We start from the raw sequence: 26,502 nt of genomic DNA on the forward strand, positions 1-26,502 counted from the left end.
CACCCCCCCTCGAGTTCCAGGTGACCGTTGTGCGTTCAAAGCACCGTCCTAAGCCCTTCGCCGCCTGTACGAGTAACCAGAAAACTAGCGCGCGGGGAGGGGGGCGTCAAACCTAGGGCAGGAAGGGGACGAGGATGGGGGGCCGTGAGTGTACACTGGCAACTATCCCTCCCCCCGCCATGCGCTCCAGCAGCAACAGCGCTGACTTCCCTGGGTGAAGAGAACTTCCCTGCCTCTCCCCTGCGGAGTCAGAGAAACTAGGAGAAAGGAGTAGGGGGTGTGTGGAGACCAACGGCCAGAAGGGTTGGGAGCTTGGGGAACAGGCAAGACACATGGAGCAAGCCAGGAGAGGATGCTGGGAACCCTTCCAAACCCGCACCCTCGGGCAGCACCAATTTGTCATGCACGAAGCATGCCTCTTCGAGTGGGCCTGCGTTTGTACAAAGACTGGGGGGGCGGCCAGAGAAGGCTTTGGGAACACCCCACCCGCATGCTTTCCAGAAAGGTAGCTGCACCGTGGAAAGAGGGAGGGGGCGGACTGTCGGACCCGGGGGTTATAGGGGAGCCAGGAAGGGGCGCAGTGATACTCCCATCACAGGGCGTGAAGCCACAGCTGTCGGTGGCGAGAGAGACCCGTAAGGGGGTTGCTGGGAGAAAATCCCTAAGAGGTGCCGAGACCAAAAAAACCAAAAAAAATGTGGATCAGCGATGGTAATGGCAGCGGATGGGGCGGGAGGGGGGGAATCCGAAGGGCTCTGAGACACACACAACCCTGCTAAGGGTGGGGTCCGGAGGGGTAACTGAGAACCCCGCCCCACTACGCAGGGACCTGGCCAGAAGCCGGAAGGGTCTGGGGATGCTGAGAGGGTCCCAACCAGGTCTGCGTGGGGGATGAAAAGACCAGGAATCTCAGGAGCTCCAGGACGCCCCTGCCCCGGTGCGCAGCTGCCTACATGGGGGCTGCCCAGCGCGCGAGAGGGGAGGGGGAGTGTTGAGACCCCTCCACCCGCCTGCCATAGGGTTGGTGAGCTAAGCCGTGGAAAGACCGAGATCCCGCGACCCCGGCCCCGGCGTGGACCAGGCAGAGGGAACGGGAAGGAGCCCACCCTCCTCGTGGTCCCCTGGGGTGGGCCGAAGAGGGATTCCGGGGATCGTGGACGCCGAGACCCTGACCCAGGACCCAAAGACCCGCGGAGAGGGGTTGGGGAGCGGACGCGGCACAGCGCCGGGAGGGGTGGTGGCGGGCGGGGTCTCACCGGGACTTGCGGCAGCCGATTCGGCCGAGCTGCTTTACGGCGCCGTAAAAGGGCCGGCGTGCGCAGGCGTCGAGGCGGGACGGGCGGGGCGCGCTCTGTGATTCCCGAGAGTGGCCGCACGGGGGCGCGCGTGTCCATGCGGCCCTACAGAGGGGTGCGGCCCGGGCCAGGGGCCTCGCTGGCCTTGGTTGGCCCGTGATCTGTCTGGGACAGTGGCACGGGTCGTCCATCTGCTCAGGAGCACACGTTTGATGATGGGCACACGTCTCTGTCTTGGGAACATGTGCGTCCTTGGGCATATGTCTACTTGTCTCGGGGGCACACGTATGCCCATGCACACACACTCACCTGTCTTAGGGACACACATATGTCCATGCGAACATGTCCACTTGTCTTAGGGTCCATGCGCATGTCCGTGGGCGCAAGTTCTCAGAGGACGTACATGCATGAGCCGTGGGCATAATACACTTAAGGGCATGTGCCCTCATGAATACATGCCCTGTGGACAGATACATTCCCGAGCACAGTACATACTCAGGGGCTCATACATTCGTGGGCCCATGAACACTTAGGGAGACATTGGACATCTCAGGCCACAGACCCTCATGGGCACACACTCAGCGGCGCAGGGACTCAGTCGCTCCCAGGGTACACACTCATGGACACACTGAGACCCACTGCAGACATTGGTTCTCATACCCCCTCGTGCCCCCAGGGTTCCTGGCATTACGTCCACGTGTTCACCGTGTGACCTTTCTCATTCTCCGAGCCTGAACACTTACAGACCCTCCCTACCAGGTTCCAAAGCTCCCCAGCCACACCAATAACAGATCTGAAAGCCGCGTTGTTTCCCCTTGGCCTTTATCATTATGAATCACGGAATGTGAGTGCAGAAACAAATGGACACATGCGGGTCCATGCTCTGAACACCCTCAGTGGCATAATCAGGCACACTCGTGTTGACACACACCTGTTCAGGCCGGCACAGCGTGACAGGTGGGTGTGACAGGGCACACACCCACAATTACAGTGATACATTCCCATGGTGTGTCCACCCCACCCACTCACGCCTCCATCACACAACATCCCGCAGGACACACATGTGTTTACGCTGAAATGGGCACGTGTAACACGTGTCACCAACACCCACACCCACAGTGACACGCTTCTGTGGTCGCCACAGCCACCCACGGTGACATGCATTATACACCCAACACGCCACAACACACATGTGCATCACATGTACAGTGGCACAGGGGTGCACACCATACTCGCTGTGACCCCCACCTTCAACATTCACCCATAACACCTTCCTGTGGGAAACACTGAAATACCCACCCTCCATGAAGTGCTCACCCCGACACACGAGCACATAGGCACACACGCAGCTCCACAACACATTCACCAAGACACATGATTTTCTACACGTGGGATGAAGCGCAGCTTCAGACCAGGCTGGGAGCCCTATTTTCCATCTTCACTGAGAGGTGCTATCTTGTCCTCCGAGGTGTAGCCAGGGCTTTGATGTCTTTTCTTTTATTGAGGTGTGGGCTCTGCGGGGTGGGGGCGGGGGTGAAGGATGGAGATCCGAGGTCAGACAGATCCCACTCTTGAAAGAGAATCTGGGGCCAAATCCAAGGGGGCCCCTCATCCGCCTCCCCTGGGCCCAACTTACTTGGATCTGGCATCTTCAGCATCTGGAGGATTTTCTGTAATGTAGCCCTGATTTTGTTCATGTCTGAGGATGGGGAGAGACAGGAAAAAGCTGAAGTGGGGCTTTCTTAGCTTTATTGGAAGCCTTCTCCCTGCCCGGCCCCCAGCGTGGGGTGCCACACAGCCCATGTACTTGGAGTTCCCATGCATTTATATACTCCCCAAGTGACTTGGAGGGTGACATCCATCACCTCTCCAAACCTTGTGCTCTGGAAGGGCGGGACCCTTGCTGTCCCCTCCCCCGACTCCACAGCACCCAGCCCAATATTGGGCATGGAGGCAAATTCGCCCAGTGGAGATCTATAAGGGCACCTGTCTCGAGCGTCCTCAGTTTCTGGTTCCCTTCATGGACCTTGCTCTTGACCGTGTCAATGCCCTGCTTGACGTCGTTCCAGCGCTGCTTCTCCTTGTCCTGGCACTCTCCCACCGAAAGAGAGACTGAGGGTGTGGATCAGCGTTGTCTGTGTCACCTCTGCTCTCCCTACCCACACCCCGACCCAGGTCCTTCCCTCACCGTTCTTGAGCTCCCTTCTCAAGACCATCAGCTCCTGGGACATCTTGGAATCTGTTCAGGATGGGGTGGGGAGGCAAGAAAACCTTAGAATCGCCTCAGGTCTGCAGTTGGGAGCAGCGCTGGACCACCCCAGCTCCTGGGAACCCCTCCACACTGCCCCAGCCCCTTCCTCCACCACCAAAACAGAACAAAACACCTCACTCACTCTTCACCAGGACGAAGGCTAAGAGGACGACGCAGGACAGAGCGAGGAGAACATACAGGCTCATCGTGGCTCTAGGTGACCAATGGGGGACCTGGGCAGGGTCGGAGGCTGACTTGGACTGGGCTGGAACGGGGTAGAGGCAGGACAGGTCATCTCCAGGGCCCAATACTGCCACTCAGACCATCAACACTGACTGTAACACCGGCGACAACTCTTCACCTACACCCACGGTTCCCGATACCATAAGCAGCTGTGGCCATCAACAACACTGCCACCAACATGCACCCTGGCCAGTGCCACAAGCAACTATCGCTAACACTGTCACCATCGTGCCCCCCTTAACATCCCTGTCACCGACACCCACCAACGTCAATGCCCGTTGTTGCCAGCATTGTTTCCATCACCAGGACCTCATAAGCACCCTCATCAGCTCTATCTAGGTGGTTCTGTCCCGATCCACTACGTGGTCCCCTACTCACCGTCACCAACACCCAGACCTTCACCAGCACCTCCACCGGCACAGTCACACCATCATCATCACCACCTCCTCAAAGCTACCCCCCCACCGCTGTCACACACAAGCCTTGATGCCACCACACCCCACACCATTGGCCCTGGCCTCCACACACGGCCCCTTGTCCCTCCCGTGGGCCCCTCCCAAGGCTGTGTGATGTGGGCTAGTGGGCGGCTGCTTACCCTTATTCTCGGGTGGTGAATGACTGCCCTTTGGCTGGTGCTGGGTTTTGAAGGTGATATTCTCATAGGCAGGGTCATCTGCACCTGTGGGCAGGTCAGTGAGAGGGATTGAAGAAAGCTGCCGAGAGCGCTGGGGCAGGGGTGAGGGTGGGAGAGGGGCCTCAGACGTCTTGGTTCATGGAGCCCTGCACTCAGCAAGCTTCTGGGTGTAAAGATAAGGAGTGGGGAACTAAGATCTACATCTTGATTAAGTGGAGAGGATGTGAGTGAACATTTGGGTGATAAACAGACACACACACACATTGGGTAGGGGAAGGAACCCTCCGGCCCCCACTTTCAGCTCTGTACCTCTCCCCTCCCGACCCAAGGTGTCTAACCTTCATTGGCTGGGGACCCCCGTTTCTTGTTTTTGAAGGCTGCCGCCTGCATCTTGATCTCCTGGTTCATGGAGCTTTCCTCAGCCTCCGTAGTCCCCAGCCTACCAATTTGTCTGCACACAACCCCACCCACTAGAAAGTGTCTGGGAAGATGAGGAAATCTCTGGGTTGGGGTAGAGGAGAGGAAAGAGAGGTCAGCCTCCTCTTTTCAGGGATGCAGGACCCTCCCACCCTGGGACATTCTCACCGCAACCTAGAGAGGGATCTTAGGAGACCAGAGGTCTCAGGGGGGACCAAGAAGAGATGCCCATAGACCCAGAAACAGAATCGGATGGTCAGGAACTTGCAATATACAAATGTATCAAATCAACATGTTGTACATCGTAAACTTATGCAATGTCATATGTCAATTATATTCAATAAAATAATTTTTCTTAAAAAAGAGGATGGTCAGGAACTTTACAGGAAGCTGTGTGTGTGTGTGTGTGTGTGTGTCTACCTGGATAAACCTCATCCTCCCATCTCCTCCTGCTCTCATGGGAAATGCTGTGGCACCCCAGAGTCCCAACTTTGGGGGCAGGGGCATCCAGTCTTGGAGGCAGGATTCCTAGGTCCCCACACCTACCTTCCCTCTGGCCTAGTCCCAGCTCTCAGCTCCACCCTGAGAAGTTCTACTTCTCCAAGGCCCCTTGGAGGAGAGGAACGGATATGAGGCAATGGGACTAACCACTGGAACTCCACCCCTACATTTGGGACTGATGCCAGACATCAACTTGACCTAACCCTGGAAGTAGTTCCTCCTCCACCTGGAGACCCCTGACAGAGAAACACTCAGAAACACACCCAGCCTCATCCACACATCTGCTCGCCTACCCAGACCCACACACACACTTGCACACACACTCCTGAATACCCCCAGTCGCCTATCTGTTCACGTGTACACATGGCATGCCCATTGGCATGCTTATACATATTCATGCACTCACACTGTCTCCACTCTGTCTAGGTGTCTTAAATCTCTCTTTGTGTCTATCTGACCTTGAGAACTGGGGATTAAAATGAGGCAAAGTATACAAGGAATTTTTTCTTTAAGTCTAGAGTAGTGCCTTCTGATAGAGTATAATGTGGATTTTTGGCAGGGTTTTTAAAAATTGAAGTATAGTCGGTTTATAATATTATGTTAGTTTCAGGTGTACAGCATAGTGACTCAATATTTTTATAGACTATACTCCAGGGCTATATTTCCCTGTGCTGTACCATATATCCTTGTTGCTTATCTACTTTATACATAGTAGTTTGTATCTCTTAATCCCTTAAGCATACATTGTCCCTTCCCCTTCTCTCTCCCCACTAGTAACCACTAGTTTGTTCTCTATATCTGTGAGTCTGTTTCTGTTTTTTAATATACATTCATTAAAAAAAATTTTTTTTTAGATTTCACATACAAGTGATAGCATACAGTATTTGTCTTTCTCTGTCTGGCTTATTTCACTAAACATAATACCTTCCAAGTCCATCCATGTTGTTGCAAATGGCAGAATTTCATCCTTTTTCATGGCTGAGTAACATTCCATCGTGTGTATGTATGTGTGTATATATGTATATTTACACAGCTGTGGCCATCAACAACACTGCCACCAACATGCACCCTGGCCAGTGCCACAAGCAACTATCGCTAACACTGTCACCATCATGCCCCCCTTAACATCCCTGTCACCAACACCCACCAACATCAATGCCTGTTGTTGCCAGCATTGTTTCCATCACCAGGATCTCATGAGCACCCTCATCAGCTCTATCTAGGTGGTTCTGTCCCGATCCACTACGTGTATATTTATATACATATATACACACATATATATCACATCTTCTTTAACCATTCATCTATTGATGGATACTTGGGTTGCTTCCATATCTCGGCTATTGTAAATAATGCTGCTATGAATATTGGGGTACATTTATCTTTTAAAATTAGTGTTTTCAATTTTTTGGATATATACCCAGGAGTGGAATTTCTGGATCATATATTAGTTCTATTTTTAGTTTTTTGAGGAACCACCATAATGTTTTGCATTGTGGCTGGACCAATTTACATTCCTACCAACAGTGTAGAAGGGTTCTACTTTCTCCACATCCTTGCCAACATTTGTCATTTGTAGGCTTTTAAATAAAAGCCATTCCGATAAGTTCAGGGGTTATCTCACTGTGGTTTTAATTTACATTTCTTTAATAATTAGTGATGTTGAGCATCTTTTTATGTGCCCATTAGCCATCTGTATGTCTTCTTTGGAAAGATGTCTGTTCAGGTTTTCAGACTATTTTTTAATCAGTTGTTTGTGAACCACATGTTTATTGAGATAGTTTACCCTTTTTTTGGGGGGGGGTACTAAGTCTTCAAAACCAAACATGTATTTACACTTAAGGCACATTTCAACTTGGACTGGCTACATTTCACTGCCATATTGGACAGTGCTGGTCTAGAATATTATAATTTTCTCCTGTTACTGAACTGAGGTTTGGCATATCACCACTCAAAAGCCGATACCCGAGAGCCAAGTGTTGGTTGAAAAGAAAAGGTTGCTTTATTCAGGAGGCCAGCAACCTGGGGAGAAGGCAGACTCATGTCCAAAAGACATCTCCCAGCTGCCGATCAGGGGGCAAAAGCTTTTAAAGGGGAGTCTCAGGGGTGGATAGATGGAGGGAGGGGGCCACATGCAGAAACAGTAGAGTCGGCTCCGACAATCACCTTGAAGTTGTTCATGAAGTGGTCTGATCAATGTCATCTGGATTGTTTTAAGTACAATTAACCTTCAGTTCCAGGGTTGGTTTGTTCCCATTTCCTTGAGGCCAGTTCTCAGAATTGTGTAAGACGTGGCAGCTTATGTCATGGCTACAGTCTGGCCATCACGTAGTTCACTTCCCCCACCTGGTAGGGGTTTTGGTATCCACTAAGCAGCTCAAAGCCTATGGCTCAGAATATTATCTATAGCCTTTGAGGAGGAACTAAAGGTCCTGACTTTGCTTAATGGCAAAACTCTTATTTTGTCCTGTTTGACTGTTTTTCTTTGGTTCTGCATTTTTTTCATTTCTCAGATTAAATTTATTCTTTGGCTAAAGTTTTTCTACAGACAAGAGGCAGGCAGAGGACACGGGGGGAGGTGGTGTCTGTCCTGGGAAGGCCCCGTAGGGTCCTGCTCTGTTACACTCCCTTTGGAAAAAATAAGTTTAAAACTTTCTATGTGTGGAAAGTGAGTATGTTTTAGGTTTAAAATATGTGATTAAATTCTAGATAACTTTAGAATGGTCCCTGAGATCTGGCTGGTGAGGATAATGTTCTCTTTCCTAAAGTATTGCCAATCTTGTCTATTCAAGGACGATCAATTTAATAATGATTAGATGCCAGCTTCTCCAACTCCTCTTACAAAGAAGTCAGCCATTGAGAGATGTGACCCCGCCCTTGCTGATGTAATAGCTACAGAAGAGATGGACCAATGGGGAACTGGCTCTGCTCTGATGGACAGGCATAGGGGGCGGGGCCGTGGCATTACACATTTCCCTGGCTCCGATGAGGCTAAGACCAGGCTCCAGCCCTCTGGACTTTGAGAAAAAGGTAGCCCCGGAACTGGAAATCCACAAGCAACCATGTCATGGTGGCCTAACAGGGCTCCATGGGGTTGCCTGACCAGATCGTTTCATGGAGCAACAGTCTCAATTTTCTTTTAAGAAAGAAAATGTGTCCTAACCAGGTATTGGTTTAGGGTGAGCACATGATCCAGGCCCAGCCAATCAAAGTCCAAAATTTGGCAAAGCGGTGGGCAAAATGAGCCAGACTCAACCAATGAGACTCAAGCCGGAGGCTTTAGGGATTCTTTTGTTTGCTTGCTTATTTTGGTTGTGCCAGCATGCGGGCGGGATCTAGTTTCCTGACCAGGGATTGAACCTGGGCCCCCTGCATTGGGAGCACGCAGTGTTACCCACTGGACCACCAGGGAAGTCCCCAAGCCTAAGGCTTTTATTGGGTTAACCAGGACAAAGGGCATTCTCTCTTTTTTCCCCTCTGTCAGACTGCCAGGGTATAAGACTGGTGCTGTGACAGGGGAGAACTTGCTTGAGAGTGAAGGCAGCACTATGGAGAGCAGACCTGACAGGGAGTCGGGTCCTGGAGACATTATCTGAGACCCTAGATCCAGCCATACGTGAATCTGTTGTTCTAACCCTGAGCCCCTCAGTTACATAATCCAGAAATGTCCTTCCACTTTTGCTCGAGCTAGCTTGACGGGGGGTCTGCGGCACCTGCAACTAGCACAATCTTGGCTACTACAGGGGGCCGGACAGTTGGCAAATGAAGAAAGAGGCTTAAGAAGGGGCTTTGCCTGTCGAAGTCTGCATTCTGAGACAGGAGGATGACTGTGTTGGAACTGAGACCTCTAAAGAGGCTCTTCTTGGGGGTCCAGATACAGGTGGACAATTGTGGGTCTTGGAGACAAAGAGGCATTCGCATCAGGGTCAGGGGACAGCGAGGGAGCAGGATGGACAAGGTACTACACTCGCCCTCTCTGGTCCTTAACACTGTTCTGACTCAGTGGTCCCACTCCAACCCCATGGCCAATGTGGGGTTAGGAGGGAGGACCTGGGAGGGGAATCCCTGGATTGGGGTCTGGTGGGCTCCATGGGCACCAGAAGTGTTTGTGTGATCTCAGCTCACGACTACCATGATCAGACAGGTGGGTGTACCATCATAGGGGGTGGTTGTCAGTGGGAAGAGAGTCCAAAACATCCTGAAAACCACAAACCCACCCTGTCACCCATTCTCCAGCCTCTGGAGTGTGCTGCTGGGGTCTGTGACATTTAAGTCTTGGGTCCCTCTTAAGACTGGGCACTGGGGCTTCCCTGGTGGTGCAGTGGTTAAGAATCTGCCTGCCAGTGCAGGGGACACGGGTTCGAGCCCTGGCCCGGGAAGATCCCACATGCCGCGGAGCAACTAAGCCCATGTGCCACAGCTACTGAGCCTGAGCTCTAGAGCCCGCGAGCCACAACTACTGAGCCCACATGCCACAACGACTGAAGCCTGTGCACCTAGAGCCCGTGCTCCATAACAAGAGAAGCCGGGACAGTGAGAAGCCCGCGCACCGCAACAAGTAGTAGCCCCCGCTTGCCACAACTAGAGAAAGCCCGCGCCCAACACAGCCATAAATAAATAAATTAATTAATTAATTACTTTAAAAAAGAATAATTAAAAAAAAAGACTGGGTGGTAAGTGTTCTGAAGTCTCTGTCTGCATCTCTCAGGGGCTGGATTTTGAGACTCCTGGGTTAAGATTCTCAGGAAACGGGACCTTGAATCACCTGGATTTGTGCCCGCAGCAATGCTGAGGATTTGCCTTCTAGGGCTTTGACTCCAGACTGAGACCAACGTCATCCGAGCTGGGGTGGGGACTTGATGTTGGAAGTACGAGTGTCTGTCCAAGGCATACATGTGTCTATGTGTCCCTAGGTCCCTCTCCACAGTGGGCATGTGTGTGTCTGTGGGCATGGTGTCTTTGTGTGACAGTGGTAACTGGGTTGTGTACTGTGTGTGCACATGGCCGTGTGTACATACGTGTAGTGTGTGTACCTAGGTGGTGTATTCACCTGTGTGTGTGGTTATTTATTCAAGACATTTTCCTGAGCACCTACTATGTGCCATGCTCTCTTCTAAGCGCCAGGATACACCAAAGAGCAAACAAGTCCCCTGCCCTGTGTTTTCATATTTGAGTGTTCATGACGGGTACAAATGTCCCTTGATGCAGGTGGGGAGTGAGGGATGGTGCTCAGGACTCTGGACTCAGCAATGGATTCAGGGATGCACCCTGACCCTGGGGCTGCTGGTGGCTTGAGGCCCTGGAGTGTATGTGGGGTAGGGGGCGGTGGGCTTCCTGTCCTGTCCAGACCCAGATCGCGATGAGGCTTCGCTGTGAGCAGTGGGGGAGAATGGCCCAGCAACTTCCCAGGAGGCCCGAGACCTTAGGGTGACCGTCAAGGTGGCCTCAAAGGTAACACTCTCGGGACCTCCCTACTGGTCCAGTGGTTAAGACTCCGCGCTTCCAATGCAGGGGGCGCGGGTTTGATCCCTGGTCAGGGAACTAAGATCCCACATGCCCACCCGGTGTGGCCAAAAATAAATAAATAAAGGTTACACTCCCTTAGGCCATGAGCCTTGGGTGTGGTTGTCATTACAGGAAGTTAAGGCCCCATTTTCAGAAGTAGAAGTGGCGGACAAGGGAGGAGGGGGGAATGGGGCGGAAGAAAGTCACGGCTGTCCCCCACCCCCCTCCCTCTGGCGCCTTGCTCTTTTTGAAGATGCCAGCTCAGTCGCCCACACCCCACAGAAGACAACAGCACACGTCCCGGGCTTTCCCCATCATCTTCTCGGAGGTTTATTTCCAGCCCCGCCCCTCTGAGACAGGACCCCGCCCCTCCGAGGCCTGGCCACGCACCCAGGCCCGCGCCGCCGCCGCCCCCCAAGCGCAACTTTAGGCTATTCGGCCCGCAGGCGACAGCAGCGAGCTCCGGTCCAGTCCATGCCGGCGCACTGACAGTGGCACGTGGTCTCGGCGCGCACGTCCCACGAGCCACAGGCAGAGCCACAGGTGCAGCTGGTGACGGCGAAACCTGCGAGGCGGAGCGAGGAGGAGAGAGCTTGGACTCTGAGCCAGAGGCTGCGGGCCTGGGGTTCCAGGGGGCTGACAGCGTGGGCGGCGGGGAGGCCGGGGGCCTGGACACCAGTGTCCTGAGGAAATGGGGTCCGGGAGTTGGGGGAAGGGACAAGGATGGGAGTGCAGACCAGGACATTACAGAAGTAGAGGCTGAGACTCTGTGGTCCTAGAGAAATAGAGGCTGGACCTAGGGGAGGGGGTTATGGGGTACTGAGAACAGAACTGAGAGCCTGGACCACGGGTTCTGTACTCACCTGCGGGGCAAGTGACCAGGTGCCCCCTGGAGGTGACACTCCGGCAGTCCAGGCCAATGTTCCTTATTGCCTCAGGAACTATGGAAGGAGTGACCGAGGTAACTGAAACCGAGCTGCCCCTCCCCCAATCTCATGCTGCCCAGGCCCTGGTGGTTTGGAGATGGGCGGTGGGCTCAAGAAAACCGCCCCTGGGGAAGGCCCAGGGGGTTGGGAGCTCATCACCTCTCAAGATTCTGCTTTGAGGTGGGTGTTTTGGAGGGAGGAGGGTTTGGAGCTGTTGCTAAAGGTGGAGCTGGGGGGAAATGGGGTTGGGTTGGGTTTGGGGTTGAGATTTGGTTGGAGTTGGAGCTGGGGTTGGCTTGATGTTCGCTCCATGTCAGGAATCAGAGGGGCCCCTGAGGCCCCTGCCGAGGTTGGATGCGAGGGTGCTCACTTAGGGAGCTGGTGAGTTCCTGGATCTTCTCACTGATGGCTTTATCCATGGGACACATCAACTTGCCACACACCAGCAGCCCCAGGACTGGGAGGAGGAGGAGGGAGAGAGCCTTCATCCTGTAGGTGCTGCAAGAGGGAACCGAGAGACCCCAGCTGCATCAGCCCCTCTCCAACCTGGGAAGGGTCAGGCCCACAGAATGTGTGGGATCGGGAACCCTGGGTCCCCACGGGGGACGGGGCTGGAGGCCCAGCTTTGCCCCTAAAGGCGGGAGCAACTGTCACTTACCCTCTCCGTGGACTCAGCAGGCCCAATTTTGGACACGAATGACGTGCCTCTGCCTCAGCTGTCTCTTTAAAGCCTCCGAGTGTGGGGCTTCCTGTCTTGGCTAAGACCCCTGGCATCCTGGGCCTCCCTTCCCACATCCGGGGCTAAGAGGAAGCCCCCAGGGTAGAGTCCAGGGACCTAGTGATGCCACAGCCTCTCCTTCAAGAGCCTTCCCTTCCCACATCCAGGCTGGGACTGGTCCAGAGGGTAGAACCTGGGGGATAACTCCAGGAACCATAGTCGACGGGGCAGGGAGAGATATAGGAGCTCGCACGGAGGGGAGGGGGCACACAAACGTGACCAAAATAATGTCCTTGTTTGAGAACTGCATGCCATGTTCATTCCCAAAAAGCTATCACCATAGAAGAGATAGATAAAACCACGGTTTATTCCTTCGATAGAATAATCGACAATTGAAGTGTGCAAACTACGGCCCATGGGCCAGATCTAGCCCACCGTCTTTGTTTTTTTCTTTTTTTTTTTTGGCCACACTGAGCATCATGCGGGATCTTAGTTCCCCAACCGGGGATCGAACACCCATCCCCCTGCAATGGAAGCACGGAGTCTTAACCACTGGACCACCAGGGAAGTCCCGCCTACCATCTATTTTTGTATGACTCATGAGCTAAGAATGGTTTTCACATTGTTTGGGTTTGTTTTGTTTCCAATATGGATGGCTTTTTAAAAAATTGTGATAAAACACCCGTAACATAAAATGTACCATTTTAACCATTTTCAAGTGTAAATTCAGCAGCATTAAGGCAGTGTGACCACCGAGGCAGACACTGGAATGCTGTGACCACAAGCCAAGGAATGCCAGAAGCCACCAGAAGCTGGAAGAAGCAAAGAACCAACTTTTCCCTAGTCTTTAGAGGGAGTATGGCTTGATTTCAGCCATACAGTGTCGTGCAATCATCAGCCCTGTCCATTTCCAGAACTTTCTTTTTACCATCCTAAACTGAAACCTTACCTATTAAACGCTAAGTCCCACTTCCTCTTGAAGCCCCTGGTAATCTCTCATCTAGTTTCTATTTCTATGAATTTGCCTATTCATATAGCAAATAAGTGGAATCATACAATATTTATCCTTTTGTGCCTGCCTTATTTCACCGAGCATAACATTTTAAGGTTCATCCATGTTGTAGCATGGATCAGAACCTCATTCCTTTTTAAGGCTAATATTCAATTTTATGTCCATGCCGCATTTCGTGTATCATCTGTTGATGGACAGTTGGGTTGTTCCCACCTTTTGGCTATTGTGAAGGATGATGCTATGAACCTAGGGGCAGGACAGGATAAAGACACAGACGTAGAGATGGACTTGAGGACACGGAGAGGGGGAAGAGTAAGCTGGGGTGAAGTGAGAGAGTAACACTGACATATATATTCACTACCAACTGTAAAATAGATAGCTAGTGGGAAGCAGCTGCATAGCACAGGGAGATCAGCTCAGTGCTTTGCGACCACCTAGAGGGGCGGGATAAGGAGGGTGGGAGGGAGACGCAAGAGGGAGGGGATATGGGGATATATGTATGCATATAGCTGATTCACTTTGTTATACAGCAGAAACTAACACAACATTGTAAAGCAATTATACTCCAATAAATATGTTTAAAAAATTTAAAAAAAAACTTTTGAAGGATGTAAAAGAAGTAGGCAGCTCTAACTACAGGCAGGGTGAAAAGCAGAGAGAATGTGTGGAACCCCCTGGGGCTCCCCAGGGACTCAGTTTGAAAACCCTTAGTTCAGTAGCAGGAAAGAGTTATATATGCCCTGATAAAGAAATGTTCACATATTGAGGTCTGGGGAAGTCATTCTGGCTTATACATGAGTTAATGTGAATTTTGTGCTAGGTAAAACAGCCTGCTTGTGGCCTATGAAAACTACATTGTGCGTTTGCTTTAATTATTAAAGAAAAGGGCACATTGACCAGAAGTAAAGAATGTCCATGTTCAAAATAAAGATTAAAGCCCCTCTTCCTGGGATGCCAGGGCTGGTCCTCCTTTGATGATAAGACTCCCTGCCCAGGCGCCGAGGTCATACCGACTCGCTGTGTACATGCTGATCTGTTTTTATGAAACCTTAAAGGAGTGTCTCCCTGACTTCTTTTATGTTCTCTGTTCTTACAAGATATAAAACTGTGCTGAAAACCCTGCTTCTCCCAAGCAGTTTCTCAGAGTTTTCCTCTGAGAAGCTGTCTTCTGGGCTATAGTCCTCAGTTTGGCTAAAATAAAACTCTTTCTGTTGCTATTATGGATTGTTTATCGATTATTGTCATCGATAGCCCCTTAATTCTCTTTAAAAAATCCCTTTATTCTCCCTGATTTCTACCAGCAAAACTGAGCCCTTTTACATCTGATACTACTTAATACAATTCTAGAACCAGGTCTTTAAAAAGTACAATAAGGCAATCACATAACTACAATTTTTAAAACTCAATCTTATTGAGGTATAATTTCCATATAATAAAATGCATCTATCTTAAGTGTTCAGTTGCAAACATTTTGACAAGTCTATATACCTGCATACTGCACGAATGTTTTGTTTTTCCCAAGTATTGCTTTTTTAAAAAATCAGGTGTAATTTACATACGGCAAAATTCACCCTTTTTCCTGAGTTCTGAGTTTTGACAAATGCATACAGTTGCGTAACCACTGCCACCAAATACTTATAATTTAAATTATAATTGGAAGAAAAAAAAGGAAGTTTCCCAAAGATCTGAAGGAAAACTGTCCTGAAGTAACAGAGAAGGAGATTTTTCTACCCACACAACTGGTTTTCCTGTGCGCTGCAGATCTTGTGAATATTGGTAAGTGTTACCAGCTTGTTCTCACCTCTGTTAATATACATCTGTCCTTGAAGTAATTTTGAACAAAGAGGCCTGTATCACTCAGAGGACTGGAAACTGTTGCCACTTGTTGTGAAACTGACTTCCAGAGGCAACCTACGCTTCTGACTGGTTGCCTTGCTACATAACTTGGCCTAGTGATGATGTCGCAATGACAGGTACCTCTGCCAATCAGAAGAGAGTCACTGACACCTGCTTCCTGTCCCACAAGGATGAAAGAAAATAAAAGTAAAAGCCTTGATAATTATTAGAGAAATGCTAATCAAAGCCACAATGAGGTACCACCTCACACTCGTCAGAATGGCCATCATCAAAAAGTACAAACAATAAATATCATATATATATATATATCTCAACACTGTTTCACTGTGTTGTACACCTGAAGCTAACATGACATTGTAAATCAACTGTACTTCAATAATAAAAAACATAATAAAATTTTAAAAATTAAAAAAACTGTTGGTGGGAATGTAAATTGGTACAGCCACTATGGAGAACAGTATGGAGGTTCCTTAAAAAACTAAAAATAGAACTACCATACCAGCAATCCCACTCCTGGACATATACCATGAGAAAACCATAATTCAAAAAGAGTCGTGTACCACAATGTTCACTGCAGCTCTATTTACAGTAGCCAGGACATGGAAGCAACCTAAGTGTCCATCGACAGATGAATGGATAAAGAAGATGTGGCACATATATACAATGGAATATTACTCAGCCATAAAAAGAAATGAAATTGAGTTATTTGTAGTGAGGTGGATGGACCTAGAGTTTGTCATACAGAGTGAAGTAAATCAGAAAGAGAAAAACAAGTACCGTATGCTAACACATATATATGGAATCTAAAAAAAAAAAAAAAGGTTCTCAAGAACCTAGGGGCAGGACAGGAATAAAGATGCAGACGTAGAGAATGGACTTGAGGACACGGGGAGTGGGAAGGGTAAGCTGGGACGAAATGAGAGAGTGGCATGGACATATATACACTACCAAATGTAAACTGGATAGCTGGTGGGAAGGAGCCACATAGCACAGGGAGATCAGCTCGGTGCTTTGTGACCACCTAGAGGGGTGGCATAGGGAGAGTGGGAGGGAGGGTGACTCCAGAGGGAAGAGATATGGGGATATATGCATATGTATAGCTGATTCACTTTGCTATAAAGCAGAAACTAACACATTATTGTAAACAATTATACTCCAATAAAGATGTTTAGAAAAAATTTAAAGGAAAGGGGAATGGTGTGGAGGCAGGAGGGAGAGTCTGACCACAGCTTCCTGACAGCCTCCACCTTGTGCCCCATTTCACAGATGGGAAAACTGATGTTGGGTGAGGCTGAGTCACTCCCGAAGGGGAGATTTCAGATCCAGATTTGTTGGATGCCGGAGTCCTTATTTATTTGGCCGCAGCTCTTGTCTTGTAGGATCTTACTTCCCGGACCAGGGATTGATCCTGCGCCCCCAGCAGTGAAAGCGCCGAGTCTTAACCACTGGACTACTAGGGAAGTCCCAGAAAAGAGTTTTATTTGAGCCAAACTGAGGACTATAGCCTGGAAGACGGCCTCTCTGATAACTCTGAGGAACTGCCCCAGAGATGCATGGTTTTCAGCGCAGTTTTATATCTTGTCAGAACAAAGAACATCAAACAAGTCAGGGAGACACTCCTTCAAGGTTTCAAAAAAAAAAAAACAGATCAGCATGTACACAGCGAGTCGGTATGACCTCGGTGCCTGGGAAGGGAGTCTTATCATCAAAGGAGGACCAGCCCTGGCGTCCCAGGAAGGGAGGCATTTAATCTTTATTTTGAACATGGACATTCTTTACTTCTGGTCAATGTGCCCTTTTCTTTAATAATTAAAGCAAACGCACAATGTAGTTTTCATAGGCCACAAGCAGGCTGTTAGCATAAAACAGGCTGTCAGCATAGGCCACAAACAGGCTGTTAGCATAAAATTCAAGTTAACTCATGTATAAGCCAGAATGACTTTCCCTATATCTCAATATGTGAACATTTCTTTGATCAGTATATATGTATTAAATCACTACGTTGTACACCTTACGCTTATGTCAACGAAGCTGGGGGACAACCAGATTCCACATTTAAGTATTTGTCTGTCTCCATCTGACTTATTTCATCCAGCAAATACTTTATGTAAATCTATGTAGACGATACAGAATGAGGCACGGTATGTAGTGGATGCTTCAAACGTAGCTTTTTTTCGGGAAGGGGATCAATATTTTCCCAGAATTTCCCCAACCATAGACAGGGATCAAGGCTCTGAGTGGTCACTCAATGTGGAGGGGCCACCAGCCAGAACTTCCTCTTCCTGTCCTGTCCCCTCAATACCTCAGCCCTGGGGACCCCATCTCAGCCCAACAGGAACAGAACTTTCCCACTTTCAGGGCTATTTCCTCACCTCCAGGAGTCTTTTCACAATATTTTTGGCAGTAGCTGTTGGTTAACTTGTGTTTTCAGATTTGGAGCAACTTTACAGAAAAAAAAAAAAAAAAAAAAGGGTGGGGGAAGCTTGCCTTGCTTCCTTGACATCTGCTGGGTTCCCCGGGGCCACTCAGCCCCTCCCCCAGAGGCCTCAGGCAATTCTTGCTTTGCTAGGGTCCTGGAGGTTTCACCATCCCACCTCCACCCCTCTCCGCCCAGCCGGCAGCTCCACCATGTCTGGGATCCTCACTTTTTCGTTCTTTTTTAAAGCAGCTTTATTGAAGTATAATTTACATACCACATTCATCCATTTCAATTGTACAACTCAGTGATCTGTAGTAAGTTTCACAGGGTTGCACAGCCATTACCACAATCCAATTCTGGAAAGTTTCTATCACCCCTAAAAGGAATCTTGTGCTCCTTTGCAGTCACTCTCTATTCCCACCCCCACCCCTAGGCAACCACTTTCTGTCTGTGAATTTGCTTATTCTGGACATTTCATATAAATGGAATCGTACACTATGTGGTCTTTTGCATCAAGCTTATTTACTTAGCATAGTGTTTTGAGGTTCATTAATGTCATAACATGTATTTTGGTCCTTGACTGAGCTGCATTCCATCGCCTGGATGTACCACATTGATTTCCATTCACCAGCTGATAGGCATTTGGATTGTTTCCACCTTTTGGCTATTATGAATAATGCCATGAACATTCCTGGACACGTCTTTGTGTGGATGTATATTTTCCTTTCTCTTGGGTGAATTCTTTTTAATGCAGGGTCAGTTTCCATTGTCTAAATGTACCGTAAAGTATTTAAACTTTTATTTTTTTAAAAAAACTGAAGTAGAGTTGATTTACAATGCTGTGTTAGTTTCAAGTGTACAGCAAAGTGATTCAGTTATACACACACATATATATATTCTTTTTCAGATTCTTTTCCATTATAGGTTATTACAAGATACTGAGTATAGTTCCCTGTGCTATACAGTAGGTCCTTGTTTTTTACCTATTTTATATATAGTCGTGTGTCTATGTTAATTCCAAACTCCTGGGAATTCCCTGGTGGTTCAGTGGTTAGGGCTCAGCACTTTCATTGCCGTGGGCCCGGGGTTCCATCCCTGGTAGGGGAACTAAGATCTGCACAGTGCAGCAAAAAAACAAACAAACAAACAAACAAAAAAACCCAGAAATCCAAACTCCTAATTTATCTCCCCCGCTCACTTTTATTTTTAAGTAGAGCAAATTCAAGACCACAAACTTTTCCCTCCTGTTAACTTGGATGAGATATTGCTCTAGCAGAGCCCCCTGCCCTGCACAGCATGGGCTGAGAAGTCTCCCTGCTATGATGTGTCCCCATGTCCCCACAACCAAGAGCATCAGTGCTCACCACCCCAGGGGTGCCCTCCTGACCTTCTGAAGCCCTGATGCTGACCTGAGGAATCCTTTTTTCTCACTTTGTGGAGTCCTCCTTCTTGGCACATCCTGAGAACTACCGCCTAGCCGGGGCCAGACCATCTTACAGTATTAAATAATAATGATGTATTATTATATTAATACTATATTATCGTGGTATATATTAATATATTATTATTGTGGCAGTCGGTGGTTCTTGGATGTTGCCTCTAAGCTTATACCATGACCACGGTGACTCTGGAGTCTGTTCCCACTCCCGCCCTCCCCGATGAGCTCATGTGTCCAGCTGCCCCCCGGGGATTCAGCGACCTAATCCACACCCACAATAACACCTAACAAAACGCGCTAGGTTGTAACTTTCCATACGAACCAACTTCAGTAGTTGCTGAGAGTCCTTTCAAGAAGGATCCCAGCTGATTCCAGTGGGAGGAATGACAAGTTTGAAAATAATCTTCAAAAGATATTGGCAATAAATAAATAGATAAAATTTTAAAGTACAGAAAAAAAAATTGGGGAATTCCCTGGCAGTCCAGTGGTTAGGAATCCGCGCTTTCACTGCGGTGACCTGGGTTCGATCCCTCGTTGGGGGACTAAGATGCCACAAGCCTCGCAGCGTCGGGGAAAAAAGTAATAAAATTAAATTTAAAAAAAAAAAAAGGGAGAGATCGGAAGGAAGAAAAAGAGGCCTCACAGGGAGCAGAGAGAGGGTGGATTTTACCCTCACACGAGGGTTTTGAGAATTCTGTGTAATGCATGTGGAGGGCTTGGCAGGATGCCTGGGACGTGGTCAGGGCCTGACACTACCGGCTGCTGTGGCCCATTTTCGGGGGCGGGGATGGGGGGTGGTCCGTGAATATTTGTAGAATCAAAATGCCCTGAGGTGGGAGACTTTACAACATCATCTACGTACAAATAAGGGCCAGAGGCCGAGGCGATTTAAGCAACAGAGTTTCGCTGGCGCTGAGAACTATTGAGTAACTCATGACCTACTCCCCCTCCCCCACCCCCGCCGTCTCTAATTAGGGTCACCCAAGCTCGGGTTACAGACGCTAAAGAGCAAAGCAGCCAGCAAATTGAGCCACAGCGCCCCCTGGCGCTCGGAGCGCTTACTTACCTAAGCGGGTCCCGGAGGAAAACCGTGGCTTTCCAAGGAGGAGAGTTTAAAAGTTAAACTTAAAAAAAAATTAACTAATTAATTGATTTTGGGCAGCGTTGGGTCTTCCTTGCTGCGCGTGGGGGCGTGGCAGCTACTCTTCGTTGCGGTGCGCGGGCTTCTCATTGCGGTGGCTTCTCTTGGCGCGGAGCACCGGCTCTAGGCGTGTGGGCTCAGTAGTTGTGGCTCGCGGCCTCTAGAACACAGGCTCGGCAATTGTGGCTCGCGGGCTTAATTGCTCCGTGAGCATGTGGGATCTTCCCCCACCACGGAGCGAACCCGTGTCCCCTGCATTGACAAGCGGATTCTTAACCACTGCGCCACCAGGGAAGTCCCTAAAAGTTAAACTTTTGAATCCACCTCCCTCCCACTCCGTCTCCCAGTCTAAAGGCTTCCCTGCCAAAGCCGTGGCGAGGGGCGGGGCATTCAGGGCCAGCCGTCTCAGTGGTCTGAGATGACTCACTTTCTCCCCTGCACCTCATCTACTCGACAGCCTTGCACGTCCATCTTTCTGCCCTATTACGCGTTTCGCATAAATCTTAGTAGAATTGCTGAATCGGAGGGGTTTTTGCTTCTCCAAGGCCCTACCTGCAAAACTGTCCGAGCAATTTTTCTGGCAAGAGTGTCTTTAGATTTCTCTGAATTCTCAAAAGGATAGGTGACCTCAAAATCAGGGCCAAGTCTTCCGTGGGCAGGGAAGGAGGGCCTCAAGTGTCCTGTGTCCGCCCACGCCCCCCTGGTCTCAGTCTTGGAGGGGCCACAACTCCAGAGGTGACAGGATGGAAATGAGTAGTGCTCCACTGGGGGGCGCTATACCCAATTTACCCACCCACCAGGGCCCCCTCCCAAGGCACTCATCCCAGCTGAGCCCCATCGCCAACATTAGACTTGGGGCCCCCACCTGACCCTGCTCAGATCCTTTCTGTAGTTTCCCATCATCCCAGCAGGGGCCAAATCCTCACTCAGGCCCCAGGTGGCTCTCAGACCTTGTCGTCCCTCAAGACCTTTCCCTCTGGCTCCATTCTGCCCTCTTGCCTTTGCCTCCACTGTGCCCTCCCCTCCCTTCCCAGACTCCTCTTCACTTTCATTCTCTTAAGTGCCACCTCCTCCAGTAAGCCTTCCCAGGCTGCCCCTGAGTGGATTACCATGTTCTTGGGGATCCCACAGCCACCTGTGCCACAGACTGCCAGCCTGGCTGTGTGTCTGTGCCCCAGAGAGAAGGGCCTTCATCTATCTTATTCAGGCTGTGAGATTCACATCTCACTTTAGCTGAGTGTTATGGGCTGAACTGTGTCCCCAGAAAATTCATATGCTGAAATCCTAACCCCCATGCCTCAGAATATGACTGTATTTGGAGACAAGATTTTTAAAAGATAATTAAGTCAAAATGAGGTCATTAGTGTAGACTTTAAGCCAATATGACTGGTATCCTTATAAGAAGAGGAGATTAGGGGCTTCCCTGGTGGCACAGTGGTTAAGAATCCGCCTGCCAATGCAGGGGACACAGGTTTGAGCCCTGGTCCGGGAAGATCCCATATGCCACGGAGCCACTAAGCCCGTGCACCACAACTACTGAGCCTGCGCTCTAGAGCCTGTGAGCCACAACTACTGAAGCCCGCGTGCCACAACTACTGAAGCCCACGTGCCACAACTACTGAAGCCCGCATGCCTAGAGCCTGTGCTCCACAACAAGAGAAGCCACCGCAATGAGAAGCCCGTGCACCTCAACGACGGGTATCCCCCGCTCGCTGCAACTAGAGAAAGCACGTGTGCAGCAATGAAGACCCCATACAGCCAAAAATAAAATAAATTAAAATAAATAAATTTTAAAAAAGAAGAAGAAGAGATTAGGACACAGACACACACAGAGGGAAGACCATGTGAAGACACAGGGAGAAGATGGCCATCTACAAGCCAAGGAGAGAGGCTTTAGAAGAAATCAACCCCGCCGACACCTTGATCTTGGACTCCCGGTTATACCCCATACAGCCAAAAATAAAATAAATTAAATAAATTTTAAAAAAGAAGAAGAAGAGATTAGGACACAGACACACACAGAGGGAAGACCATGTGAAGACACAGGGAGAAGATGGCCATCTACAAGCCAAGGAGAGAGGCTTTAGAAGAAATCAACCCCGCCGACACCTTGATCTTGGACTCCCGGTTTCCAGAACTGTGAGAGAATAATCTCTGTTGTGTAGGTCACCCGGAATGTGGCACTTTGTTATGGCAGCCTTAGCAAACTAACACACCCAATGAAGGGTCTGATAAGTCCTGCAGTTAGGAGCCCCTGTGAACAGCCTGGAGAAAGTGGGGGCAGGGAGGAGGATAAGCAGGGAGAGTTCTCTCTGGGGTGGGAACTGGGCATTGTTTGCTGTGTTCCTCACACAAATGCAGATTCTGATCCTAGGAGCCTGAGAAGACCCCTGGCCTTGTGTGGCCCCAGGCCCCACTGAGACAGTTCCTGAAGGGCTGGGGGTGCTGGGATACAGGGCCTGTTCTGCTTGTTAACACTACTACTGATGGTCCCATCGGAGCAGCCGAGATAACCCTAGTACCAGTAGAGGAGCAGCTGCTGTCATTTTCCGGTGCCGTCAGCTTTCGGCGCCATTTCACCTCCTCTGTAAAGCCACTGCCGTCATTGACCCCCGTGTTTTTGGAAGGGGGACCCAAGAAGTTGGCCAAAACCTAGCAGCTAGTAGATCTTGGAGCCAATATTCAAATTAGAGCTTGGGATGCCCTCTGGAAGGACAACAGGATGGGGTGGGGCCTGAGGCACAGGTCAGGGAATGGGACCCAAGGGTGGCAGTCCTCGTCTAGCTCCCATGGAAAGAAAGTGAGGTGGGTGCCAGCTGGCAGAAACATGGGAGTTTATTTCTCTGAAAAGGGCAGGGGGCAGGTCAGGCAGGGGCGGGAGGGTCAGGGCAGGGAAATGTCCTCCAGCTTCTGGTCCAGCGTCTTGAGGTCATCCAGGAAGCGGGTCGGGGTGAGGATGTGTGAGGAACCTGGGCAGGAGAATGGGGTTGGGGGAGCGGCCTCGGCCCCCGACACCCCCCAGGTGGGGTGCTTGGGAAACCAGGCCCTGACCCTAAGGCCTCAGAAGGCTCACCCCTCGGAGAGAGAGGGGTCCACTCCTAGGTGACCCCTTCCCTGGGAAGCCAAGCCCTAGCCCCTCAGGTATCCGGTATCCTCTCACCCAGGCCCTGCGGAGGCTCTAGGCTTTGGGCACCCAAAAGGCATGCAGCTGTCAGTCCCCCAGGGACCCACACACAGGGGCAGGCTCCCGACCCCACCCCAGCCAAGGGGCCCCAGTCCTGGCCACTCACCAATAAGCACCTCCCACTTGCCATCAGTGGCCCTGGTCACCTCATAGGCGGCCCGCATCTCTGACATGGCCACACCGCCCATGATGTAGACGATAAGCCGGGGCCCTGCCCGTGCCTCCACGCCCGTCTTGTTCTTGTGCCAGTGGCCGAAGCGGGCGCTGTCCGGGGGAGACAGGGAAAGGTCAGTCTCAACAGCAGACCACCACCCCCATACCCAAGCCTCACCCCCCACAGGCCCGGGCACAGCTGGGGCGGGGGCATCCCTGGGCCTCACCTGACAGCAGCCTGGGAGCTGGGCATGGGTGCAGGGTCAGACACAAAGGGCCACAGCTTCCGGTCCAGCCGGTCCTCCACGGCATCCTGGGGCCAGAGGAGGAGGCTGAAGAGAGGGGTCCGGGCGACGGGGCGCACGGCCTGGATCCCCCTCCATAGGGTGTGTTCATGGGCCAAGATCCTGGCAGACAGGAGCTACCATCTGTGTCTCCAGCCCCTTGGCGATCCAGGACTCTGGGCCCCTAACTTCTTAAGGACCCTGCTCCTCCTCAGCTCCTCAGGGACCCAGAAGTGTGGACCCCCAGACCCTTGGGAACCCAGGATTCTGAGCTCCCTGCCCCTCAGGTACCCAGGAGTCTCAGCATGCAGAGTCCATGGGGATACGGGGGCCAAGGTCACTGGTCTCCAAGCAGGCGGAGGTGCCCAGACTCCACACAGACGGCAGGAAGCCAGGTCCCTGGCCTGGTCCTTTGTGTTGCTGCTAATTTTGGTTCCCAGAATGGGCAGGGACTGGCATGGGGAGGACAAAGGGGGACCCAGGGGGCTTTCTGGGGGGCAGGAGCGAATAGAGGGGGACAGAGGAGGGGACCAGCAGGTGGAGAGGAAATGAAGCTCCCCTATGAGGGACCCCTCTGACACCCCACTTCCTCCAGTGTGGGCTTGGGATTGCCCCCGTGACAGCGCAAATCGGATGCCACAGGGATGCCCATAATGAAGGATTTCCCCTTAAGCCTGGGGGCTTAGGACGGTGATCAGGAAGAGGGCTGAGCGTTGCCTGGATAGGGGCAGGGGGTGGGGGTCAGGCCCCAACCCCCCAGCAGCGGTACCTCCATCACATCCTTGATGATCGGGGTCCAGCGGGACAGCTGATAGGTGGGCTCTGAGCGCTCCCTCCGCTCCAGCCGGCTTGTGGTCCCACAGCCCTACAGGCGGGGCGGGCCGGGGTCAGTGGGGGAATCAGGGAGAAGGAAGCGGGTCATAAATGGGGCTGGGGGCTTGTCGGACTTGGGAAGGTTGCAGACAAAGATGGAGAAAGGGGACAGAGAACCAGAGAGAAAGATAGAAGGAGGGAGGGAGACAGAGAGAGAGAGACGCAGAGAGAGCGAGGAAGGGAAAATGAGAGAGAGGAAGAAATACAGAGGCAGTGAGACAAAGATGCGACAAACAGAAAGATCAGGACTAAGAGAGAAAGATGGAGACAGATGTGGGAGGACACAGAAGCAAGGGAACTGAGAAGTGGCGGACAGGGCAACAGACGGGCGCCTGGGAGAGAGACGGAGGACCAACCGGCAAGGGGAGAACATGAGAGATGCGCGTGGCCAGAGGCGGAGGCAGGGTCAGGGGAAGCGGAATGTGTGGAGATCGGAGCACAGGAAGCTGCCATGTGTGTCCCGCCCAGGTCGGTGGCCCTCAGACCTCTAGGAGCCCAGGGTCAACTGTGTGTTCCATGCTGGTGACCCGGCTATCCGCCCCCGGGACTCGGACCACACGGACTGGGGCTCTGACTATGCCTTGCCCGCCCTGTTTCTCCTATGACCGCCGAGGCTGGGGACAGCCCTGGTGCCCCCCGGTCCCCAGACCCCACTCAAGCCTCCTGTCCTCCAAGAACCACATCGTGCCCTGCGTATCCCTGCCCTGGTCACTGCCCTCTGACTCAGTGCCCGCTCCCCAGGCGGCCCCACCCCCATATCCGCCTCCCCCCGCGGTCTCTGACCCAGCATACCCCGGGGTTGGTGACAGTGCCCCCCAGCTGCTCCAGGTTCTGGATGAGGCTGCTGTGTGCCTGCACGTTGGCGTGCTGGATCAGCTTGGCCAGGTTCTCCTCGCTCACACCTGGAGGAGGCCGATGGGCGGGCTGATGTGGATGGGATGCTCACGGGGTTGCGGGGGAGGGGAGGGTGGGGGGACAGAGGTGGCCATGCACGCTTCTGGGTTGAGGGGCTTGCGGTGGGGTGAGGAGGTGCCAGAACCATGACAGGAGCAGCCTACAGTTCAGAGACCCTCGGGACCAGGGGAGCCACCCAGGCTGGCGCGGGGGGGGGTTCCTGATGTTAGAATTCTGGATGCAAATCCCAGAGGGGGTAGTAGACTGAGGGATCCTCTGGAATCAGTTGAGGGGGCCAAATTTGGAGACGTCATAGATTTGCAGGCTCTCCATGCCAACGGAGGCCAATGGAAGGAGGCCCAGGGTCCACAGGGGTATCTGTGGGGTTTGGGGGCATCCCGAGGGCAGGGCAACTGTGGGGTTTAGAGAGTCCCAGGATCACTGGAGACTGCGGTGAGTGGCGGTATACCAAGGCCCCCCCTTGCCCCCTACCCACCATTCCGTAGAAGAATGTAGAGCAACAGAACCCGGATCTTGTCGTAGGCTGGCACTGCGGCGTCCAGAAGCACTGGCACGATCAGCTTCATGGCGTCCTTGATCTTCTCGCCCTCTGCGTCAGAGCCCATGGCTAAGTCCTGTGGGGCATGGGGGTCAGCCACTATGTGGGGGGACGGGGCGGGGCAGGACCATCCCAGAGGGCTCGGCAAGACCTTTGGGCTTCATTTCATCTGACCACCAGGTCTCTGAAGGTTCTACA

The 26,502-nt window shown here is 51.4% G+C and overlaps 4 protein-coding genes across 7 annotated transcripts in view; all 4 read right to left on the minus strand.

Moving 5' to 3' along the window:
- TRAPPC5 (trafficking protein particle complex subunit 5) overlaps positions 1–1,431 on the minus strand; it is a 2,403-nt gene extending 972 nt beyond the window's left edge. The window contains exon 1 of the mRNA XM_024745979.1: positions 1,257–1,431. Within this exon, the coding sequence (XP_024601747.1) occupies positions 1,257–1,394 (138 nt within the window). The 5' untranslated portion in view covers positions 1,395–1,431. The remainder of the gene's footprint in view (positions 1–1,256) is intronic.
- A 1,236-nt stretch (positions 1,432–2,667) lies between these two features.
- MCEMP1 (mast cell expressed membrane protein 1) lies at positions 2,668–5,459 on the minus strand. 2 transcript variants are annotated; one of them, XM_024745982.1, is made up of 8 exons: positions 5,387–5,459; positions 4,762–4,924; positions 4,385–4,468; positions 3,689–3,811; positions 3,484–3,534; positions 3,282–3,407; positions 2,932–2,994; positions 2,668–2,809 (listed from the first exon to the last, which is right to left on the minus strand). In XM_024745982.1, the coding sequence occupies exons 2-8, from the start codon at positions 4,829–4,831 to the stop codon at positions 2,793–2,795; spliced, it is 534 nt and encodes a 177-aa protein (XP_024601750.1). In that variant the 5' UTR covers positions 4,832–4,924; positions 5,387–5,459; the 3' UTR covers positions 2,668–2,792. The 2 variants fall into 2 exon arrangements, with proteins under 2 accessions (XP_024601750.1, XP_024601749.1); XM_024745981.1 differs by lacking the exon at positions 5,387–5,459 and adding an exon at positions 5,261–5,290.
- Positions 5,460–11,131: 5,672 nt separating this feature from the next.
- Positions 11,132–20,380, minus strand: RETN (resistin). 3 transcript variants are annotated; one of them, XM_024745848.1, is made up of 4 exons: positions 12,431–12,567; positions 12,143–12,270; positions 11,710–11,787; positions 11,132–11,411 (listed from the first exon to the last, which is right to left on the minus strand). In XM_024745848.1, the coding sequence occupies exons 1-4, from the start codon at positions 12,565–12,567 to the stop codon at positions 11,278–11,280; spliced, it is 477 nt and encodes a 158-aa protein (XP_024601616.1). In that variant the 3' UTR covers positions 11,132–11,277. The 3 variants fall into 3 exon arrangements, with proteins under 3 accessions (XP_024601616.1, XP_024601618.1, XP_024601617.1); XM_024745850.1 differs by lacking the exon at positions 12,431–12,567 and adding an exon at positions 20,283–20,380 and having other exon boundaries at positions 11,278–11,411; XM_024745849.1 differs by lacking the exon at positions 12,431–12,567 and adding an exon at positions 15,304–15,432 and having other exon boundaries at positions 11,278–11,411.
- Positions 20,381–23,167: 2,787 nt separating this feature from the next.
- STXBP2 (syntaxin binding protein 2) overlaps positions 23,168–26,502 on the minus strand; it is a 7,996-nt gene continuing 4,661 nt past the window's right edge. Inside the window, exons 14-19 of the mRNA XM_024745953.1 lie at positions 26,242–26,380; positions 25,644–25,753; positions 24,748–24,843; positions 23,922–24,007; positions 23,648–23,805; positions 23,168–23,326 (exon numbers count right to left, since the gene is read on the minus strand). Coding sequence (XP_024601721.1) covers positions 23,241–23,326; positions 23,648–23,805; positions 23,922–24,007; positions 24,748–24,843; positions 25,644–25,753; positions 26,242–26,380 — 675 coding nt within the window. The 3' untranslated portion in view covers positions 23,168–23,240. The remainder of the gene's footprint in view (positions 23,327–23,647; positions 23,806–23,921; positions 24,008–24,747; positions 24,844–25,643; positions 25,754–26,241; positions 26,381–26,502) is intronic.

The sequence above is a fragment of the Neophocaena asiaeorientalis genome, unplaced genomic scaffold, assembly GCF_003031525.2.
Source record: "Neophocaena asiaeorientalis asiaeorientalis breed wild unplaced genomic scaffold, Neophocaena_asiaeorientalis_V1.1 scaffold357, whole genome shotgun sequence".
Classification (NCBI taxonomy): domain Eukaryota; kingdom Metazoa; phylum Chordata; class Mammalia; order Artiodactyla; family Phocoenidae; genus Neophocaena; species Neophocaena asiaeorientalis.

What these genes read in the sequence shown, in the direction of transcription:
- RETN (XM_024745848.1), bottom strand. Translation starts at nt 12,567, where the DNA reads ATGTGGGAAGGGAGGCCCAGGATGCCAGGGGTCTTAGCCAAGACAGGA. An exon ending in CTGCTGAGTCCACGGAGAGG is followed by an intron (nt 12,271 to 12,430) that starts GTAAGTGACAGT and finishes TCCCTCTTGCAG; the next exon opens with CACCTACAGGATGAAGGCTC. An exon ending in CCTGGTCACTTGCCCCGCAG is followed by an intron (nt 11,412 to 11,709) that starts GTGAGTACAGAA and finishes TCCGCCTCGCAG; the next exon opens with GTTTCGCCGTCACCAGCTGC.
- MCEMP1 (XM_024745981.1), bottom strand. An exon ending in GGGGTCCCCAGCCAATGAAG is followed by an intron (nt 4,469 to 4,761) that starts GTTAGACACCTT and finishes ACCTGCCCACAG; the next exon opens with GTGCAGATGACCCTGCCTAT. An exon ending in GAGAAGGGAGCTCAAGAACG is followed by an intron (nt 3,408 to 3,483) that starts GTGAGGGAAGGA and finishes CCACACCCTCAG; the next exon opens with TCTCTCTTTCGGTGGGAGAG.